General features: G+C 41.7%; 1 protein-coding gene across 1 annotated transcript in view; it reads right to left on the bottom strand.

The window, feature by feature from the left end:
* Window positions 1–8356: 8356 nt before the first annotated feature.
* Window positions 8357–23216, bottom strand: part of CSNK1E (casein kinase 1 epsilon) — a 43564-nt gene continuing 28704 nt past the window's right edge. The window contains exons 8-11 of the mRNA XM_075182949.1: window positions 22192–22384; window positions 20953–21092; window positions 16405–16466; window positions 8357–8655 (exon numbers count right to left, since the gene is read on the bottom strand). Of these exons, the coding sequence (XP_075039050.1) occupies window positions 16434–16466; window positions 20953–21092; window positions 22192–22384 (366 nt within the window). The 3' untranslated portion in view covers window positions 8357–8655; window positions 16405–16433. The remainder of the gene's footprint in view (window positions 8656–16404; window positions 16467–20952; window positions 21093–22191; window positions 22385–23216) is intronic.

The raw sequence follows: 23216 nt of genomic DNA, 5'->3' as shown, positions 1-23216 counted from the left end.
AGGGACAGAGTTGGGACGTGGGGTAAACTGAACAGCAGCAAACAAACAAAAACTCCAAGGTCATGAGGCCTCTTATTTTCCCACCTCTCCCCCTTTTTGTTTGTTGTGCAGGAGAATAAGCAGGGACAAAGACACTCACAGTCAATGCTGTCCTTGGTGTAGTGGACTGATTTTGCAAATAGGCACTTTATACACAGACAAAGCAAAGTTGGGGAAGGTAGGAAGTTAGAGCATGTTCAGATTCCCCCAATCCTTGCTCTGTCATTTGTCTCTGTATGTTCGCACCAGATACTGCTCTGCATATTAGACCTAGCAGCAGATGTGCCTCAGCTTTGTGTTCTCAGCTCCAGGCATGGCTGAGCACATTACACTATGCACAAAATATGTTTTCACCATGAATTGTCCCAGCAAATGAAGGGATTTGATACCTACAATCAGTTTTGTCGATTATTCGTGATACGGTGATCAACACAAATTGAAAGTAGTAACATCCTTTAACTAAAGCATAAACATACAGTACGGTACACTATAACTGTTATATGATGATATACAGTCCATTTCAGATGTGTAGTGTGTTGATGACAAGTCTCTCTGAAAGACCAATGCCAGTTATTTTACCATTTCAATGCACGTTCTTTAAAAACGTATAAAATCAGTTGAAAAATGTTATGTCCTAACTTAAAAAGACTTTAAGTCATTGAATTAACATTTTTGGTATTTCTATTTAAGTAATAAAAACAACTAGTTTTTTTTCTAGGCCATTTTTCTTCTTCAAATTCCATATTTTCCATACACTTTATTTGTTCCATTGGTCTCATTTAACTGTCGCATGTCACCACTAGAGGCCACTGACACAAGCATATACATAGAATAGTCACCAGCTTCACCTCTTTAAATATAGCAGGCTGTCGAATGGGAGCACTTTTACCACTGGCTGTTCCATTCTCACATTTATTACACTTTATATTTGTATACTTAGCACCAAATATGGTTCTCTATACTATGCATGGCACCAGCTATAGCTCAGAATACATCAGTTTCTACATCTTGAACAGATTTGTGAAGACCCACTAATAATATCTGTGCCACCAGTGTCTATCCTGCTAGTGGTTTACTGAAGCAAAATTGAACCTGAAAGTCGTTTCACAAGCATGTCCGGGCAATATAACACGGCCGGCTTTGTGAGGGAAACGTGCTTTTATGATCTAAAACAAAAGTTACAAAAATGCAGGGTTTGTGCAATGGGGTCTCTATAATGGGATGTAAAATAGGGCAGACAATGGGAAAAGTGAAAATATAACCAGCATTCACTGCCCAATTTTGTCTAAAGCCAGCCTTGAGATATGCCCAGTGGCTCAGTGGTTAGCATTTCTGTCTCGCAGTGCTGGAGTTAGGAGTTTGATTCCTGACCTTTGTGGGTTTGTTCACATGCTCCAAAAACCATACTAGTAGGTTAAATGACCACTGACAAAATTAACCATAGGTAGGCAATTTAGACTGTAAGCTCTAACGGGGGGTAGAGACTGAAAGACAAATATTCTCTGTACAGCACTGTGGAATTGGTGGCACGAATATATATTTACGTTGGATGGGCATTCACAATATTGTGTTTTGCATTCATGTAATCCATTTTGATACAGTTCTAAGCTATTCAGCATCTATTCTTGCCTTCATTGTAGTAGACATTAATCTAATGAAGAGCGCTGCCAAAGGTCATTGAGCCCAAAATAGAAAAGCACTTAGAATAATAGGAATTACTGCAGCAGCGGTGGACTTGTTTCTGTTTACTGGTCAGAGTGATATTAAACAAATTTATCATCATCTCTCCTCAGGGCAAACACCGCTAATTTGCACTGAGGTTGCCAATCTAATCACAATTTTAAACATCGTTACATATGGTATAGTTCAAATTACATTATACTTTTGTCAAATATGCAAGATGTCATTTCATAGCTGGAACTAAATATAATTTAGCTTCTTGCTAGTGGCCTTAAACACATGCTACTGAAATCACATGACGGGACTGTTGCTAGAATTGTTTGAAGTGCAAGAACCATAAACCAGTGACTGATGGGGAATTGGGTGTAAGTGACAAACATCATTAGTTATTTACTATGACTGTGGAATGGTATCTTATTATCTAGAGACTTCTACTGCAAACATAAATAAAATGTGCAGCTAGCATTTTAGTGATAGCAAGGGTTAAAAAAAATAGCTGTACCTTGGTGCTCAGCTGCACTTGCATCAAGCCATATCCTATCTAACCATGTGACAAGCCACTAGTTGCAGATGCCCAGCATATTACCGTGTAATTTCATTCAGAGACAGATGGTGGATCTGAGGCTCCCATACATTTCTCATACTGGATTTACAGCACACATTAAGTAGAGAAGGGAGGTCAAATGAACCCAATGAAGAGGTAACAGTGAGAGTAATTATTAAATAGTAATTTGTTCCTCTTTCCCAGATCATCTATTCCCACTTTTCATCCAAAAGTGGTCAAACATTGCAGAGCGTGTGAACTTTTATTTTTGAAAATCTCCAAATCCAAACTGATTCATTTAGGCACAGAAGAAATCTGATCATCCAATGGCACATTGTGAGGCGGTTGTCTAACCCAGGAAGGTCACAGTTTTGTCTACCCTAATTAATTGAATCTGTCCAATTTGCCCCTCTGTACATGGCAAAATTGTCCACAGAGAGAGCCGTTTGGTAATGCCGTAATACGCATATATATTTAAAGTATACATGGTAATGAGAAGGAGTCTGACGAAAATATAAATAAAATGATTCAGATAAAAGAGGTTTACTAGAAACATAAATTAACCGGCTAGAAAATGAAGATCAGCACAAATACCAGAACTTCGTAAACAACCGCTCAATGTTTCTATATTGGAACATCAGGACATGCAACAGAATTCATTTTTTATTAGACAATGTGAAAATTGGGAGACTCATGGAGAATGGCTAAAATAAAACAACGGCCTCGTTGGGTGTTGGCCTGGGATAACACAAGAAGGGCGATAGCTTTGATCCAAATAATTAACAATAGGAAAACCCCAGAAGTCACTGCCAGTTGAGGCAGAGAAGGCCTTTAATATAATCTCCTGGCAATTTATGCACCAAACATTGAGAAAATTCTGCCATTCTGGTGATGCTATCTGACATCCAGGCGTTCTGTACCTTCCCAGTGGCCAAAATCCTGATCAATGTCTTGCCCTCAAACTTGTTTGCAACAACAATCTACAGGGCTGTCAATTATCCTCATTGGCTTTTGTCTAAGTGACTGTACCGTTAGCTATCCTGATTAGAGCAAGATGTTCATGGACTTCAGGTGGCAGACATCAATTACAAAATATCAGTTTGCAGATAACATTCCCCCCATCCTCTCACACTTGAGACAAACCCTTCCTAACCCCTATAAACTGATGCTCTGATACAACACATTTCCCTTCATGATGAAACAAATCTTGTTTCCACTTTTAATCTTAAATGGCAGCCCCCCCAAAAAATAAATAAATACAGTATCCATTACTACTTAGACACCCTGTACCAGGAAACATTAATTAATAAATAAAGGAGGTCCACACATTTAGAAGCGATAGCTGCAACCTTTGTTCCATCCACAATTTCAGGGCTGATTTAGCGCTCACTTCCCTTAAATCTCTAAACCATGTAGTCATACCACCCTAAATCTACTCCCAACGCTTAAACTAATTCTGAAAATATGGGACTCCAATGTGCTTAAGCTTAATCTCTCATCTCACCTCTTAAACAAATATATGCATAACTCAGGCTTTTGTCCTGGTTTCACCGCTTAAACTCTTCAAGTCTTGGATTCATGCAGGAATCAGATGCATTGCTCATCTCTCTGAATGTGGGTATTTTGTGCCACTATCTACTACCCAGCAAAAATACCCTTCATTGACTCAAAAACACTTTAAACATTATTTAAGAATTAGACATGGTCTTTACACTCCCTTCCCCTGACATATTTGTGCCCTTTGCTCTCCTGAGACAATTGGCCTGAGTCACCAAGGAGAGCAAGTAAAAAAAAATGTTGTAAATTTGATCCTGGCCATAACCAGGTTACAATGCAAGAGGTATAAAGTAGCTTATTATTGTGCACATAAATTAAATACTGGCTTTTTTTTAATGTAGAACAAAAATACTTGATAATTTTTACACTGAAATTTAAAGTTGATCTAGGACATGCCCTACCCCCAAATATAAATCTGTCCCATTTTAAATTTACCTCCCCTCCAATGCAACATTGTTTTGCCAAGGTGCAAAGTTACTCCTTTCATGCTTTGCTCTCCTTAATGACTCAAGCCCAATGTCTACAATCTCACTTCTATAGAGGAATTATTTCCTTGCTTTATAACATGCTGATGGACCACAGGATTCCAGAGCAAACATGAACGAGGATGGGGAAAACATCATTAGCCTACCCCCCCCCCCCAGAGGAAGACTACTGGTAGGAGATCAGGGAGCTCAAGCTGCAATCTCAACCTTACGGAGACAATATACACTATAATATAAATGGTGTTATACTCCATAAACTGTTTACTATATCAGACCTGTGCTGGAGGAATTGCAGCCACATGGGCTACCTCTAACACATATGGTTGAATTGTCCAAATATGCAGTATCTCCTTTTTGAAACAAAGTTCACAGGTATCTCAACTCACTATTAGAACCTCCAATCCCTAAAGAACATTGGATCTTCTTTGTTATTCCCATCAAAACTTATTCAGATAATATATGAAAGGGACATCCCATATTCTAACTGTAGCAAAATCGACCATAGCAGCACACTAGAAACAGGACCTATATCCCAGTTTCTTTATAAAAAAAAAAAAAAAAACAAAACAAAAAAAAAACAAAACTTATCTGGCTCATAGCAAACCTGGAAAAAAATGAATCACATACTATGTACATGATAAAACAAATAATTGCACTTAAATATAGACTCCTTTCATTATTATCTAAGCCTCCTCAATGAAAAACCCCATCCACTGCTAAACCACCTAAGTCCCCAGCATGTTATTATGCCACTTACTTTAGGCTTTAATAACATTGTAGTATAGAAAACAGAGGACCCGAGTCATTAGGGGGGGGAAAGGAGTAAGTTTGCTCCTGAACTAACCATGATACAATCCAAGGGGTGTAAATGAGTTTATTATTTTGCACAAGTTAAATACTGGCTGTTTTTTTTATTGTAGCACACATACTTGACAGCTTTATTTTTTGTTTACACTAAGATTTAAAGGTGATCTAGGACAGTGATGGCTAACCTGTGACACTCCAGGTGTTGTGAAACTACAAGCCCCAGCATGCTTTGCCATTAGATAACTAGCTGATAGCTGGCAGAGCATGCTGGGAATTGTAGTTTCACACTTGGAGTGTCACAGGTTAGCCATCACTGATCTATCCCAAATATAATTCTGTCCCCACATTTTAAATTTACCTCCCCCTCAAATGCAACATGGTTTTGCCCAGATGCAAAGTTGCTCCTTTTTATGCTTTACTCTCCTTAATGACACAGGCCCAGAGTATGTAAACTTCTTTTATTCTATTTTGCATTATCTATACCTTGTGTCCAATGAAAAAGATTTTTTTAAAAACAAAAATATATATATATACTACTAAGGGGAACTCCATCTAAACAGTTTCAGCTACGCCATTCTCTCCAACTAGTCAAACTAAAGAGACTCAAACTACAAACGCCAACAAGTAATGGCGTGGAGCAATGGCATATTATTTAAAGTTGGTCTACACAGCTGACTGGAGATGAAGCAGTCAGTCATCCACTACAACTTGGGAGATTTTTGGTTACTGTCAAGCTTACGTTTAGGTGGGGTGTCCCTTCAATACGGACATATTTGGTACTCTCCAGTTTGTCCCATATTTAAAAACAATTTGCTATTGTAGTATAAATTACAAGTTATTCAAATGTTAAAAATTAGTGCTACTGTGACTGGTAAACTTTCTTTCTGCGTCACAGGAAAACCACGGCTTGGACACAGCAGGATAGAGATCAATTTATTGCGCTTCGTGTGCGGTTCAAAAGATTAGAAACCCTGGGACTTATCACATCAAGCAGGATAATACCCTAATTGTAGAGAAATGATCATCAATGAACCACAATAAATGAAGTAAATCCTATATATTATTAATTTTCCACCAAACTTGTGTATAATACTATATATGGATTATACACCAAAGTGTGCAAACATACTAGACAGAAAATATTTTCATTATTAACCAATTGGTGCCAGGTGTACTTTATCTATAGGAGGCAGCTGCATGGCTGTTTGGTGCACAGATGCCAACACTTTATAACCATTTCCAGGCAGATTTTCATTTAATTATTATTGATTACATCATGCTCGGTGCTGTGTAGATAAATCGGTTCCGATGTAATTTTGTCAATTTTAGATACTACTTTTAATTACATTTTAAGTTTTAAAGCTCAGAGAATAAGGACAGTAAGTTTTACAATAGCTTTTGCAGGAATAATGTGCCATTAAACTAGGACTAGACTACTGAATGAACATCAATTGTAACTGAAGATGTGTCTTTCCCATCCTGCTAGATACAAGAGATTTCTACCTTTCCAACCGTTATTGTTAAGAAGAAACGCTTCATTTATTCTTTTGGTGGAAAGGCAACCTCTAGGGCCCCCCAAATGTTACCACAAAGTTACTGTGCTTCTCCAGCACTCTGCTGCAGGTAGTCAGTGCTAGTGGGTGGCCGCATTCCAATAACAATGGTGAACTCCACAGCACAAGAGAAGTGCTGCGTGCTTCCAACAAATTTATAGGAGTGGTGGAGAATTTATATGATCAGATTCTTTTGTGGTTTCACCGTCAGCACTAATATATTTATATTATAAGGATATTTATTCCATGCTGGTAGCAATGTTTCAACATTATATATAACGTATATTACCCCAGTGTGGTGAAATGTTATCTAGGGGATTGCAGTTCCACTGTCAGCTGTACAAAATCTAATTTGATAGTACTTTTAGGCTAGCAAGTATAAGGCTTCATTCTGTTTGAAAATAGGCCTGGATTATCCGGTGAGGTAGGTCTTCTGCTTGTTTTACTTTCAGCAGCTTTCTCTCTAAGGACTGTATGTAAGTAAGATACATCACACTGTCGGAACTTGTTTGTTTGTCAACCAGCCAATAGCAAGCAGTACAGCTAGCAAAGTTAAGGGATATGGAGATGTGCATAACTAAAAATATTAAACATAAATAACTGGTAGAAGTGGGCAGGCAAATATGACAACTACTTTGAAAATAATTCAAACACTTTTTTTTTTTTTTTTTAACCACTTTATAATTTTCTACTTTATTACCTCAAATTAACAAACACATTAAAGCTGAAAAAAGTCTATATTTACACAGGAAGTACAAAAACCCCCCCAAAAAAGTTGCGTATTCCCCCCCCCCAAAATGTTTTTTTTTTTTTGCATTTTTTCTTTTTAAATTATAAAGTAATAAAAGTTACCACAAATAAAAAAGAAAAGTAAAGAGATTGTAAATAAATTAGGAAACCAAACATTGTTAAATATTGAAACAGTTTGGAGGGTAAGAGAGAACAAGTAACATGGCGCTATCTAGTGGTGCAGGGTGGTCATTGTCCAGGACATGGAGGGAGTGGGAGCTTCAACATTAACCGTCCAGGAGCCTCCCATACATGTGATGCAACCCTCACTAAACAGCTTGTGCACCTTCACAGTCTTCATCAGGAAAGTCAGAAAGCACCCATCTGAGTCACTCGCCGCTGCAGAATGGCAGGGGAAGTCACAATGTTGTGTGTTCATGTTTTTTTTAAATGTTTCAAAAGACTTAAACCACAAACCACTAGCAGCCACAGTGGGAGATACCCAACAATAAACTTACTACTAAAATACATCATAACCTACAACTAAAACTGCTGGAACAGCTAGGATCACCTGCTGTTTGGACAAACTCTGCTTCTTCTGCAAAGACCTCTTTCTCCATGGTTCTTTGAAGGAGGCGGATACTAAAAAAACCAAGCTAGGACTCCACTGTGGATCAGTGTGAAAAATTAGACTATGATCCTGCCCCTCTCCAGCCCTGAATATTCAGTGACCTTAAATCTTAGTATCTCTCCACTGACAAATTGGAGGAGGCTGAATGGGGGATATAGCCCAATATAGCTTGCATGCCTCAGAACGGCAGTAGACCAGTAATAGCGAGACCTCTTTTTCCCTCAACTTACTCTTCCCACCTTTGATGTCATACAAAATAATAAAAAATAAAATAATGTACATCTAAAATCTTACATCTTGAAAAAACGTAAAGTTGTTTTTTTTGGGGGGGGGGGGGGGGGGGGGGGAGAGATGTGGGGAGGTAAGCTAAAAAATAAAAAGGAAAAATATATACAGTATATATCTATATGTAGTGTTCAGTTTAGAGAAAGCAGGAAGAACATCCGCTGTCCTGGACTGCCAGTATGTTGGAAGGAAAGAGGAGCGGCACGTCTCCTCCCTGACGCATCAGTTCTCTTGTGTCCGCGCCAGAGCCAGCATCTTCAGCGTGGCTCTCTTCATTGGCAGAAAATGAAAGTTAAAAAATTTAATTTTGTCGTCTTTAAAAGAAAATGAAATACAGTGAAGACACTGTGGAAAGAGGAGAGAAAATCAATGTTAACACATGCAAACAGAATACTTATTCATACTTAAGTAGTCATGAGATTCCAGTTCCTGCTCATTTATTAGAGTTACACAACCGTCAGCCTTGTGCAAGCTCCCATTGGTGTACGAGACATCAGTGAGAAGCCAGTCACTTGCCTGCAGTTTGGGATTGTATTACATCTAGGTTGGATGATAAGAGGATTTATGTACTTACGTTAAATCCGTTTCTCTGATTCCGTCTGGGGGACACTACTTATCATGGGGTTGTGGAGGGGAGCTTGGGAGTTGGCACCTAGCTAGTTGACTTTAGCACTGCTGACAGACCCCTCCCCTCTACAATCCCCCTGCCTCTTCCTGTCCAGTTAAATAGCCCAAGGAGAAAAGGCCAATCAAACAAGAGCACACAGAAGAAAAGCAGAAGGGAGGGATCGCAGTGTCCCCCAGACGGAATCAGAGAAACGGATTTAACGTAAGTACATAAATCCTCTTTTCTCTTTCATCCAGTCTGGGGGACACTGCTTACCATGGGGACGTTCTAAAGCAGACCCCTAAGGATGGGACTACTCTGAAAGCCCCGCTCGTAGAGCACTACGAGCGAAATTTGCATCCGCGGATGCAAATACATTAAACTAGTAAAATTTTGTAAAGGTGTGGACAGAGGACCAGGTGGCTGCCCTGCAAAGCTGGTCTGCAGAAGCCCCATTTCTCGCTGCCCAGGACGCCCATACCGATCTGGTGGAATGGCCTGTAAGTCTCTCTGGCACCGGACGGTTAGCCTTTATGCAAGCTTGCTTAATGGTTGCCGTAATCCATCTTGCAATGGACTGTTTTGAGGCTGGCCAGCCTCTCTTATTAGCATCATAAAGAACAAACAGAGAATCAGTACGTCTAATCTGAGAAGTTCTTTTGACATAAATGCGGAGAGCCCTAACCACATCTAACTTTTCCATAGATTGTTGATCCGAATAGGAAGTGGATGAAAAGACCGGAACTACAATTTCCTGGTTCAGATGAAAAGCCGAAACTACTTTTGGAAAGAAGGAAGGGAGGGTTCTTAACACCGCTCTGTCCTCGTGGAAAACCAGATATGGTTCCCGGCAAGACAGAGCTCCTAATTCCGAAACTCTACGTGCAGATGCAATAACTAAAAGAAAGAGAGGACCTTCCAGGTCAACCACTTCAAATCTGCCACAAGTAATGGCTCAAAAGGTGGCCCTTTAAGCATATCCAGTACCAGGTTAAGATCCCATGGTGCTGTGGGCGGGAACATAGGGAGGCTGAATATGCAAGACTCCCCGAAGGAAAGTCCTAATATCTGGCAAATCCGCTAATTTCAGGTGAAAAAAGACTGAAAGTGCCGATACCTGAACTTTTAGGGAACCTAACCGAAGCCCTGCTTCCAGGCCATCCTGAAGGAAAGCCAATAAGCGAGGGAGACGAAAGGAAGACGTGTGACATGTCCTATTTTCGCACCACCTGATATAGGCTCTCCAAATCCTGTGATAGATGCGAGCTGAAACAGGCTTTCTGGCTCGCATCATGGTGTTCACTACACTGGAGGAAAAACCCCTAGCCATCCAGAGGCTGGCTTCAACAGCCATGTCGTTAAACTGAGCGGAGGTAAATTCTGGTGATGGAAGGGACCTTGCAGAAGAAGGTCGTCTCGTGACGGAAGAGGAAATCCTTGTCCTTCCGCCATAGAGATTATCTCCGCGTATCAGACTCGGCGCGGCCATGAGGGAGCCATTAGAATTACTGATGGACCGCCTAGCCTTACTCGTCTGAGCACCCGAGGATGCATGGGAATCGGAGGGAACAGGTATACCAACCTCAACTCCCATGACATCGTCATTACGTCCACTGCCACCGCTAAGGGGTCTCTTGCCCTTGCGCAAAACCTGTGAACCTTTCTGTTGTGTCTGGAGGCCATGAGATCTATATCCAGAAGACCCCACCTCTGAACCAGAGACTGAAAAACTTCCGGATGGAGTGACCACTCCCCCGGCATCATCGGATTTCGACTTAGGTAGTCGGCCTCCCAATTCTTTATTCCTGGAATGAATACTGCCGATATTGCTGGAACATATTGTTCTGCCCAAAACAAAATTTGAGTTGCAGCTGCACTCCTGGTTCCTCCCTGCCTGTTGACATATGCCACAGCCGTGGCATTGTCGGACTGAACTCTGACAGGGTCGCCCTGGAGGAGGGACTGGGCCCCCCGGAGGGCTAAAAGAATAGCCTTCAACTCCAGCACGTTTATAGACAGGGCTGATTCCTGAAGCGACCAAAGTCACTGGAGCCGGAGGTGCAGGATTACCGCCCCCCAACCTTTCAGGCTGGTGTCTGTCGTGGCTATGATCCATGACCATGGAGCGAAGGACCTGCCCACTGACAAGTGATCCTGATTGAGCCACCACTGGAGTGACTCTCTCGCCCCCGGAGACAGCGAGATCTTCTGGAGATCCAAGTGTATGTGGGATCCTGACCATTTCCGTAACAGATCCCACTGGAAGCATCGAGAATGAGCCCAGCCGAAGGGGATCGTCTCGAAGGAGGCCACCATCTTCCCAAGCAGCCGCATGCACAAATGAATTGAGGGATTGGGAGAGGACAAGACCTGAGTTGTTATAGTCTGGATTGAACTGATTTTCTCCGAAGGCAGGAACACTTTCTGCAGACAGGTATCCATGATAAGGTCCAGGAAAACCATGCGTTGACACGGAACCATCTGGGACTTCTTTAAGTTTATCAGCCATCCATGGCTCTCGAGAACCGCCAAGGTGAGGGATAAGTGCTGACGTAAGCAAATCTCTGAGGAGGATTTGATGAGCAGATCGTCCAAATAAGGCACGACCTGAACTCCCTTTAAGTGAAGACACGCCGCCATGACCGACATGATCTTCGTGAAGACCCTCGGAGCTGTGGAGAGGCCGAAAGGAAGGGCCCAAAACTGATAGTGGAAGGACCCCACTGTGAATCTTAGGAGAGACTGATGGTCGCTCCAAATGGGAATGTGGAGGTATGCGTCCTTTATATCTATGGAGGCCATAAACTGATCCTTCACTAAGCCATTTATTACCGACCTCAGGGATTCCATCCGAAATCTGTCCACTCGTAAGTGCACATTGAGGCTCTTTAGGTTTAGAATGGGCCGAAAGGACCCGTCCGGCTTCTTGTCCAGAAACAGGTTTGAATAAAACCCCTGTCCTTTCTGGTTGTCTGGGACCTTGCAGATGACTCTTTGCGAAAGAAGAGAGGCGACACAAGCCTGTATTGCCTGTCTTTTTGTTGGATCTCGGGGTAGGGGGGTTATAAAGAAACGATGTGGTACAGGGCCCAGCAGGTCTATCATGTACCCCCTTGATATAATGCCCCGAATACAAGGGTCTTGGGAAGACGCTCCCCATTGTTCCCGAAACAGAGACAGACGTCCCCCACTGGCGCTACCTCTGGCAGAGTAGCGTGGTCTTCAGGACGCAGGCTTCTCCTGGGTCTTGGAGGCCTGGCCCCTAGCTGCAAACGAGGATCTGCCCCCGACAGAGGAGCCTCGAGCATTAGGTTGTCTACCTCAAAAGGACTGTCCTCTAAGAAAGGAGGTCCCCCTAAAGGGCTGACGAAAGGAACTGACACGAGAAGTCCTGCCCCTACTTGAAAATACCGGCAAAGAAGTGCTTTTGCCCCCTGTTGCCTGGGAAATCATAGTATCTAGTTCCGGGCCGAACAAACCTGCTGCTGAAAAGGGAATGGTTTCAACTGACTTTTTTGATTCCGCATCTCCTTCCCAGGATTTCAGCCATAACGTTCTTCTTGCTGAAATAGATGCAGCCTGAATAGAGGAGGACATAGACGCTGTGTTCTGGGCCGCCTCATAAAGGTACCCTGATGCCTCTTTCAAATGCAAGGCCAGGGGAAGTAAATCAGAGTCCTGTAAGGCATCTGCCAGTTGGTCTGCCCATGCTTCCATGGCTCTAGCAACCCAAGCTGAAGCAAATGTGGGCCTAATGGAAGAACCCGCAGCCACAAATATAGATTTCAGCTGGGATTCTACTCTGCGATCATTGGCATCTTGCAGAGTTGCTGAACCTGGGACTGGTTGTAAAGTGTGTTTGGCCAAACGGGCTACTGGAATATCCACCTTAGGGATACTCTCCCAGCGAGCAACGTCTTCCTCCTGCAATGGATACAGGGAGGAGAATCTTTTGGGAACAGAGAACCTTTTATCAGGCTGTTTCCAGGCTCCCTCTGCAATATCTCTGAGTTCTACCGAAGGGGGAAACTGGGAAGCCCTTCTTTTGGCCTTCTTAAAGAGACTTCTGTCTCTGGGAGTAGGATCATCTGGTTCTGGGAGGTCTAACGCTTGTCTCACTGCTAAAACCAAATCATTAATAAATTGGCTTTTAGAGTTTTCTTCCTGTCCCAAAGGTTGAACCTGGTCAGGATCAGAATTAATTTCCCCCTCCTCCTCTGAAAACCCCTCAGAGTCTGAAAGTACCATAAGGGAATTATCAGATCTAGGCTGCTTTCTTTTAGCAGGCGGGATGTTTGGGGATTCAAGTAACTGGTTCAGCTTATCCAAACCCTTTATAAATGCTGCGGACCATGCCGATTCTGTGGGAACAGGGGCTTGGTCCGTATTTAATGAGGAAGGTCCTGGTATAGACGTTCCAATAGAACCTGTGGTAACAGGGAGGCCAAAAGGTGTACTAGCATTATTAGCCACCGAAGTTGCCACAGTAGATCGCAATTGATTGGATTGAAAAACCATCTGTGCTAAAGAGGAAACCGACTGTGTCAGGGAGGCCACCCAGGCCGGTTCCTCCGTCAGTGGGGCTGAAATATGCTGGGTTTGCGCAGGGGGGACCCCTGCTTCGCAGACAGAGCAGAGCGCCAACGGGTCCTTCTGCCCACATGGTAATTTTACATTACATTTTGAACACGTGAAATATTTTGCCATAGGGCCCTTTCCCTTATCTGTCATTTTATAAAGGAAGGCACACCAAACACACAGACTTAAATTGTAAATTAAGCTGTGTAGGGAGAGAGAGAGAGCGCGAGTGTGTGGAGAGAATAGTGTGAAAAAACAAGTAACCAACTAATCTTGTCATAAAAGTTGTACTTGTAATTATTTTAAACACAATATATGACTTAGGCAAGTAGGAGAACTATGATATAACCCCTACTAGCCCACTTTGTACACAGCAATATCAGAATATGTGTTTAAATAAAATAGATACTTAGCCCATAGGCCAAACAGGGGAGAAGTCCAACAGCAGTGTCCTGGTGCCTGCTCCCTCAGATCAGTTCTCTCTTCCCGGGCTTCTCCTTGGTGCCAGAAGACCGGGTTAAACCATCTCTCTCTGGAAGGCGGGGGAGCTCTATGTCTTAGCTCCCCCCATTCTGATAATGCTGTCTCTGCAGCTGTTTCTCCGTAAAAAATTTAAAAAAGGGTATGTGGCAGAGTAGTGGAGACCTCAAGAGTTGAGGTCTCCGCAGCGGTTAGTACCCGATTCCCCCTCCTATGTATGAGGGGGATCCTGGTATGCCCCCAATAACTCTCCGCGCTCCTTTCCGCAGATCCAAGATGGCCACCGTCACTTGAAATCTCCGATAACCGGCGCTCTATGCCTGCAGTGGCAGCCCCGGTTATCGGGGAGGCTCCAGGAGTGACAGCGGTCCGTGAGACCGCTTTTCACTCACAATTCAGGCACCCCATTCAGTCCCTGTCAGTGAGAGCCTTTGGCTCTCATCTGACATGGTAGTGCCTGCGCTGCTTTGCTGTGAGTGTGTTCTCTATAGTAGAACACACTCCAGGTCTGCCACCTATAAGTAGTTAATGAATAAAATAAAATAAAAAAAACCTGCAGTACTAAAAACACTGCCCAACTCCATGGGCACCTGAAAAAAAACTGAACAGGAAGAGGCAGGGGGATTGTAGAGGGGAGGGGTCTGTCAGCAGTGCTAAAGTCAACTAGCTAGGTGCCAACTCCACAACCCCATGGTAAGCAGTGTCCCCCAGACTGGATGAAAGAGAAATATTATTTAGTTCATTTTGGATTTATTCACCAATATTTTTGTGGGTTTTTATTTACATAAAACTTACTTACATAAGGGGGGTGTGTATGTATGAAATGGGCAGACTCAGGTGGTGCATTGCCAAGGAGCAGTCCTGGACACAATGTAGAAGGAAAAATGTACATTGGACAAATGTAGAGTGGATAAAATAATGTAGAATGTAGCAGCCAGACAATGAAGTTTAGGAGCTTGCAGGGTGTTTCAAGAAGCCAGCACTTGTTGGGCTCCAACAAGAATATGAAACGCATTGGGTACTTGGCTTCTGGAATTTGTCCAGCCCTGCTGTACCCTAATTAGAGGAAGGTTTTATGAAAGAGCTGCCCTTAGGTTTTGCTTTGTATGGGTAAAATGAAATATTATTAAGTAGCAGTTTGACATGAAACCCATGGCAATTTGAGCTGCTCAGCTCGGATATTGAGCTTATTGTGTATAAAGTATAAATAACACCAGGAAACTTCGATTACTAAATGTTATAATCTACAGGACAAATAGGTTCTCTCTGGCAGCATATACCAGAAAAACTTTGCATCTGCCCAATTTATCCCAAATACATTTAACCATTGTACAGCCTTTTTTATTTTAATCAAGCAGGTTTAACGCCAGAAATATACTCCACAATCGACCTTTATTGTGTGTGACTCTTCAGTATGTTATCATGGGGGCAGTGATTGAAGTGGCGGAATGAAAAATGTAATGGAAATGTAAGCAAATGGAATTTAATAGTTTACATCATTGTTAAGATTACTTGTAACAGCGAATACTAGATGGCATGCTAAATATTACAAAGCAATACTGAGTTGCATACAAGTCCTAAATCGGGTCTTCTCTGGAGAGATCTTGCAATCCCCCTCAACAGCGGCATTTCAAGCTAACCTGAATTTAGAAGGATTTCACACAGGAGGAGACTGCTTCCTCCAAATCCAAGCAACAAAGTTAGACTCCAAAGGACAATCTAAAGTAGCAAATCCACAAAGCTCAGTAAATTTTAATGAACTGTCCTCATTTAGTTGTTTATTCATTAAATAAGCATTAGTAAGAATTCTAGTAATACAGCCAAGTACTTGCATGGATTTGCTACTTTAGACCTCCCCCAACTGGAGTCTTGCCATTACACTGACCAACTGCAGCCTAAGTCTTTCTATTATGTATGTTCACACTGCTGATTTTAACTTTTGTTGTGTCCCATTAGTCAGATGCCCGGGAATGAACCTGTTTCAATGTACACTTTTAGAACCAGAGGCTATAATTGACACGTGCCACCACCATTATCCATAGATAAATTGCAAGTGCTCATGAAGGTTTCATTTTTATTTCCACTTTAATATAATTTAAGGATACTCCCCTTCCAAAACAAAACAGTAGTTTTGTAACTATCCTTTAATTTTGGAAAAAACAAAGGATATGTGTACAGTCAATTTGATTTTTACTCACCAGCCCCTGCTAGCAGAAATTTGGGGTGCTATGCCAGGGACCTCCCCAGACTGATAAGAAATCAGATTAGCAATGGCCAAATGCCACTACAGCCACCTGGTAACGTACAGCTGCCAAACAGGGGTTTACCGATACGGATGTACCCTACCCACTAACAGTTAAACTGATTTGATAGTTAGATAAAAGTGTATGAATATTTATGGGAATTTCCACACTGAAAATGGTGCTCACCTAAGCAAACATTGGTCCAGTGGCAGCCTTCATTTTCCAAGATGGTCAAACGGTACGCTGGCCTGAAAGCAAGAACAGAACAGAAACAATCAGTCTCATATAAACTTACAGACCGAATCATATGAAGTCATTTTCTTTTGGAAATCTGGGCAGTACATGAAATGCGCTTTACCATACAAACATATGGGGTCCATGACAAATTTTCCGCTCAGGAGTCTGCGTCATTTTCCAGTTTTATGCACAACATTAGTTTCATAAGGAATATTTTGTTCCCAAGCACATTTTATATTTTGTTCCTGGAGCAGAATTTTCTCTTGGTACCATAGTTTAGATCTTATTTATGGACAAAGTATGGGGTCAAGTGCTCTGTGACTCTTCACTTCCCCCCAAAATTAATTCAACCCATTAAAACACACTTAAGTGTTTCCAGCTTTTGGTATTTTTTTTATTTTTTTAATATTGCTTTATTTTTCTTAAAATTGCTTTTTAATTTAACTCTGCCACTAAAGATAAGTTCTTACCCCCAGAAATGCTTGAGGTGCAATTAATTACCATCCCAAAGCCAGGCAAGGACCCCTTCCATTGTCACAACTATCGACCCAGAGCGCTTCTCAACTTCGACCTGAAATTTTTTGCTAGGTTGATTGCTAATCATTTAAATCCTATCCTACCGCAGTTAATCCATTTAGATCGGGAGGACTTTGTGCCTGGAAGACAGACTCCAGACAATACAAGGAGAGTCTTGAACATTATTGAAACTCACGCAACTAGCTCTGTACCCATTACCATTATCACTGGACGCAGAGAAAGCGTTTCATAGAATTCACTAGGCATACATGACTGCAGTTCTAACTAAATTTGGCTTTGGGGGTCAGGATTAGATTGGCAGAAGAGGTTAAAGGGACTGTCATTGGTGCCAACCATCACAAAATTTGCCTCTTTGCAGATGATGTACTCCCGCGTTATCTTGAATTTTGCAGGAATACACAGAGGTATTATATTATGAACTTAATGCTTCTAAATCAGAGACACTAGGGGTGGCCCTCACACATGACTCTCTAAGGCCTCTAAAATCCCTATACAAATTTCAATGGTGCCCGTTTAATATATCTAGGCATACCTATTCCTCCGGACCCTACTTCAGTTGCTGAGAGTAACTACCAGCCATTATTGAGACAGTTTGATAAGCTTACCAAATCCTGGGCATATTTTGAGATCTTATGATGGACAGGGTAACAGCCCTAACAATGATGCTGCTTCCAAAGAACCTGTACTTATTCCGCTCTATCCTCTACATAGTCCCTATGTCCCTCCTCAATAAGTTTTACACCATCGCATTTAACTTCATTTGGAGTAATAAGCGTCCCAGACTCTCGAGAGCGAATGTTTAGATCCAAAATAAGAGGTGGCCTAGCTCCTCCTAAATTGGAAGCTTACCAACATGCTGCTCTACTTGACCAGCTTAGAGATTGGCAGGCTCCTTCCTCGTTAAAACTTTGGGCGGCCATTGAACAACACAGCTTCATCCCATTCCCATTGGCAGACCCTCTTGTGGCTAGATAAATCCAGTAGTCTACACTTAGAAGTGTTAGAGACTCCCTTATTGTTTGGGACAAGATAACCCTGTCGTCGAAATACCACCTTCCCTCCTCTAATGTCTCCACTACTGCATTGTCACAATTGATCCCAGCCCTCCGCCTCAACTTTTGGTATAGGCAGGGTCCCAGATGAATGCAGGATCGTTTGGAAGGAGGGTCACACCCCCCCCTTCTTGCATCTACAAGCCAAGTATGATGTTCCAGCCTGAGAATTCTACAAGTATCTCCAGGTTAGGCACTAGATACAATCCCATCCCTCACATCCTCCGGAGTTGAGGCCTGTCCCCCTTGTATTCAACTGTCCCTTTCCCCCTGCTTTCCACGCAAGCGACATCTCAACATGGTACCGGCTCCCACTATTGATAATCGGGATCTGCCAGTCCAAAATGTGTGGGAAACTTAATTGGAGATTACTATCTCAGGGGACGATTGGGAGAAAATTTTTCAAAATGTATAGAAGATGTCAAAGTGTATAAACCACTTGGAAATGATGATTAAAGTTGTCCATAGGCTGTACTTCACCCCAGATAAGCTCCATAAAATCTGTCCCTCAGATTCCAAATATTGTTGGAGGGACTGTGGTGAGATTGGAACGCTTATGCAAATTATTTGGTCATGTCCTAAACTTCAACCACTATGGGCTGAAATCTTCCATCTAACATCACAGGTTTCTGACTCCAATATCTCCCCCTCTATGGCACTCGTACATCTATACCCTCTACACCTACAATGCCACAATCAATATGTCACTGGGCACATACTTATTGCCGCTAGGGAGACAATATCACAGAATTGGAAATCCCCACTAATTCCACCACTTTCTATAATTATCACTAACACCCAACGTAGTTATGAGATGGAAACTATTTGTTTTAAATACTGTATCCTCCCCACTGATCAAGTGGTATCCGTGGTATGAATACTTCACAGAACTTCGACCCATACTTGACCCCTAATTCTTGATGTGTGTTTTCTGAGTTGTGCACTATTGTTAGACCCAAAAGGTCTGATCGTCTCTTGACTTGTCTCTGTTATTCCCCTGCTATTCCTTCCTCCCCTCTTTCCCTTTAGATGTCCTTGTTATAAGCAATTTGTAATATAGGTTTTTTTTTTCCGCTCGATTGTCTGTTGGCAATATTGTTCAATTTTATTGCATATTTTGGATTGTAACCAATAATCATTGCTATGTTTGTTATGTGTTCTATTAAAACTCAATAAAAACCTTTAAAAAACAGAAAAAAACAAAAAAAAAAAAAATATAAAAAAAATTGCTTCTTAATCCTTCTTTGGCATATCATGTGTTAAACATGTAATACCATACATTTGTGTGTGGAAGACATATGCTCTACCATTAGGGGCTCTGTGGCATAGGAAATCTGCATCACCAGACCAAGTTCAACTCTTTCATACAGCAAACACCAGAGAACAGTCACTGGGGTTTCCGGTCTTCTCCGGTGGTGCTACCTTAAAGCAGGTATCTAATTAGCAAGTGCATCCTGGCTCCCAGATGCTCAGTCGCAGCCTAGAACGGTATTAGAGCAGATGCCAGGCGACAGATTCTATGTATAACAGGGAAAGGGTTAAGAGCTCACCTGAATATCTATAGGGACTCATTGCTGTTTTGAAAACAATATATATGTAGGAGTAAAAATTCACAAGGTAAGTAAATATATATATTTGCATATGATGCCTGGGGAGCGAAAAACCAGAAAGTTCCTGTTTTGTTTTTTTTAAAAAAAAATAAATAAATTGAGGCTCACTCTATGGCACTTCACATGTTGACCAGAGCACACTACAGTACCTGTCTTGTCCTTGTTGGACTGATAACATGCCATGTATGTTTAATAGAAAACCAGGGAGTAACACAGACTCAAATTGCTGCAGTCTAAATGTCATTACCCAGAAGTCTACTTTCCTTTATATACATACATATATACACACACCGATTTAGCCTCATGAGGGGTTAAAAAATATAAAAATCCATTCTTAACCCCCTAAAAAAGACATTCTGATAAAACACCCGAGTCAAACATCATCAATGTCTTCTGCTATACATTAGCTGCAAATACAATTTCTTGTACTGGTTTAACAATTTGCCATAACCACTGTAATAAGGAATTATACACCTTGACCATCATTACAGTAAAGAAACTTTTCATATGCTAATTTTGAATTGGCTCCTTCCATTCACACATAAGACTGTTGGACAAATTTGTATTAACCTCAAAATATATCTAAACATATTATGTTGGCTCCTTTTACCACTAAAATGTAACCCTTACATTCCTTTTATTAATAAGGCTTCCCACAATCATGCCCTCCTTACAGCGAGGTGCTAAAAACTGTACCAGATATTCAAAATAACTAGTAATTTATCCAATGCCAATACCAGGTTGGCATCACATGCATTTATCACCCTTATTTATGCATCCCTGGATTTTTAGTCACCTGTGCAGCCACCACTTGGCACGGTGTGCTGCTACTCAGCTCTCTGTCTAGTTTACTTAAATCCTTTTCTGTCTTTCCCATTTGTTTTTCTATTGAATGTGTAAGTAGCTTAGTTATTACAACCTATGTGCACAAACAATTATGTAGCACAACCACAAAATTATCTACATTACATTTCATCTGCATTGTCTCTGCCCAGATTTCCAATTGTCTAAAATGACAGATGCTCCTTGATCAGCTTAACATACATTGCAATAAATAGATCTGACAATCTTTGCTTTAATGTATAGAGCATTTTCAAGTATCTATACAGCATTTGAATTGTTTTAATATTATAGAATATATTGGTCAATGAGTGCAGAGGATCAAATGTTCTGCACCTATATGGACACAAATGGATTCTGCTTCCCAGCAAAGCAATTTGTATGCTAAAGATTATAAATTATAAATAAGTATTGGTGCTAGTTATGATGCATGAGGCGTCATAGGAGGACAGTTTCACCTGTGATGCTGAAATCCGTGACACCTCTTGTCGTCCTGTGAGATCCGAGGAAGAGACATTTGCAGGGGCTCCCCGATGTAACCTCATGCTGACTTTGCGCTCTCTGTCCACCCGTGAGATCGCCCGAGGAGAGGTGTTACCTGGAATGTTAAGGAGAGCTTAACTGAAACAGGAACAATTTACATTTATTTTGCTCAAGTTAGATTCTGGCTACACTACCCTGCCCTCTACAAATCACTGTACTATAGTGTTGAGAGAAACATGCATGCATGGGCACTTCAAAACAAAAGCTCGATATTGAAAAATAGAGGGCTTAATTATACACGCCCTGCCTATTATGTACTTGTGCAATCACTCAAGAGGCTATCAATTTGCAGAACTGCAAACTTTCCAAGTAGAACTGTCAGAGCGGAGAATGCTGGATCACTTTTCAGGAGACAAATGTAACCCTTTCATGTCTTTCATCCCATCACGATCAGACCCTTTTCAGAGTTATGGCATGTATATGTTACACAGCACAAATTACTTTTATTCACACGAGATGTGTTTTGTTTTTTTCCAGAACAAACAAGGCTCAGTGGTAACACTTGGAATAGTTAACTTGATTTTATTTACAATGTTAAAGGGTCAGAAACAGGGAAAAATGTATTTAATTATTTAAAAAAAAAACAACAAAAAAAACAAAAAACGAATGGTCTCCATCCTCACAATTAGAGGAGCCACTTTGTTTTTTCTTTTAGTATGAAACCACATCTCTGATCTTTAAGGTCATGCTAAAGCACATTAAAATAATTTTAACAGTAAAGACACTTGAAAAAGCCAATATGAGTCTCACGCTTCAAAACCAGGGGATAGCATAATTTGGGGGGCTTGTCACGCCACTAACCCTGATACATGATTATGTAGGAGATAAGTGGCCCTTACTTGCTTTAGTGGTGTCTAAGATACTGCACCGTGCATTTCTCCACTGTACTGAATAGCAATGTACCCATCACATCCTACACTACAAAGTGCAAATAATAGTCACAGCGCATTCCATGGGTACGGACATCATGAAACCTTTATTCAAAGTAAAAATATCCTTTAACTCCTAGTTTGCCTACTCTGCTCTTCTCAATCTAATCATGCAGTATGCGGTGTGTGAAGAGTAGTTTGCTACTTTGTTAATGGGTTATTGTAACACTGAGAGGGTGAGGTTAAAAAGCAATCGCGCAAAATCGTTAACTTTTACCTACTTACCACTTTGCTGAATTCGAGAGGCTGGCGTGGAGGCTACAGGCTCTCCGCCATTCCTTAGCCGATTAGGGGCTGCACCGGCAGGAGGGCCAGGGGGTAGCGCTCGAGTAGTGGAACCTCTAAGCTGGCCCATTCTCTCCTCTCTATCATGTTCTCGTCTTTCCCTGTCCATATCTTCTGGGTTCCGAGCTGCACCCTACAGTCAGCCAAAGAAAGAAGTCAGTATTGACAGTCTCAAATGTCATTAAAAGTCATACAAAGTATGTAGCATTTATGAGAAAATACTCCCTCAACCCTCACTAATGGGTGTTAAATAGTACATCTTCCCTCTCAGCCAGAGCTACATTCTATGAAGGGTAAAATTATACTATAAGTAGCTCATTTCTACACCAGTAGTAGCTTTATATAGGAAAGTATAAATTTATCTGTATCTACATGGTAAAGTGCCTGCAGGTCAAAATGTCACCAGCCCACAGCAGGGGGGCCAGGGTTACACTTTGCTTTCCAACCATCAGTTGGCAGAATCCCTCTTCCCCAGGAACTCTCCTCCTGGTCACTACATGAGAAAGTGCTAACACAGGACAATCACCATGGACTTCTCTCATGCTGGGAATAGATTAGGTACAGAGAAAGGAGAGGTATCCTTCCTCCTCTGTACCGCTGCCATTAATCAGGCACACTCCTTTTAAAAGAGACTGCAGGCAACTGCCCTGTTGCCTCTTCTAGAGAGCGAGGACTGCAGCACACCGTGTGCTAGAGCGGATATACTGTAGGGAGGGAGGGGCTGTATGACTGGGAGAGAGGACTGTTCAGGAGAAGAGCCTCAACGTCATATGGAGCAGGAAGGCTAGTGTCATCTTACATCAACATCCCAGAAGGCTACAATATCTGTGCTCCAGCTAGGAGATATAGAAGTCATGTACTGCTAGTGGTCCCTGAAGACTGGATTTGAGAAGTAGTGGTGTAGGGAAACTGAAGAGCAAGAGAAGAAGGTACTGGACAGAAAATATTAGAAGGGCAGTTAAAGA

This window comes from Mixophyes fleayi, chromosome 8 (assembly GCF_038048845.1).
Source record: "Mixophyes fleayi isolate aMixFle1 chromosome 8, aMixFle1.hap1, whole genome shotgun sequence".
Lineage (NCBI taxonomy): Eukaryota > Metazoa > Chordata > Amphibia > Anura > Limnodynastidae > Mixophyes > Mixophyes fleayi.
Note: the sequence above shows the minus strand (reverse complement) of the source record. Positions and strands in the feature narration are given on the sequence as shown.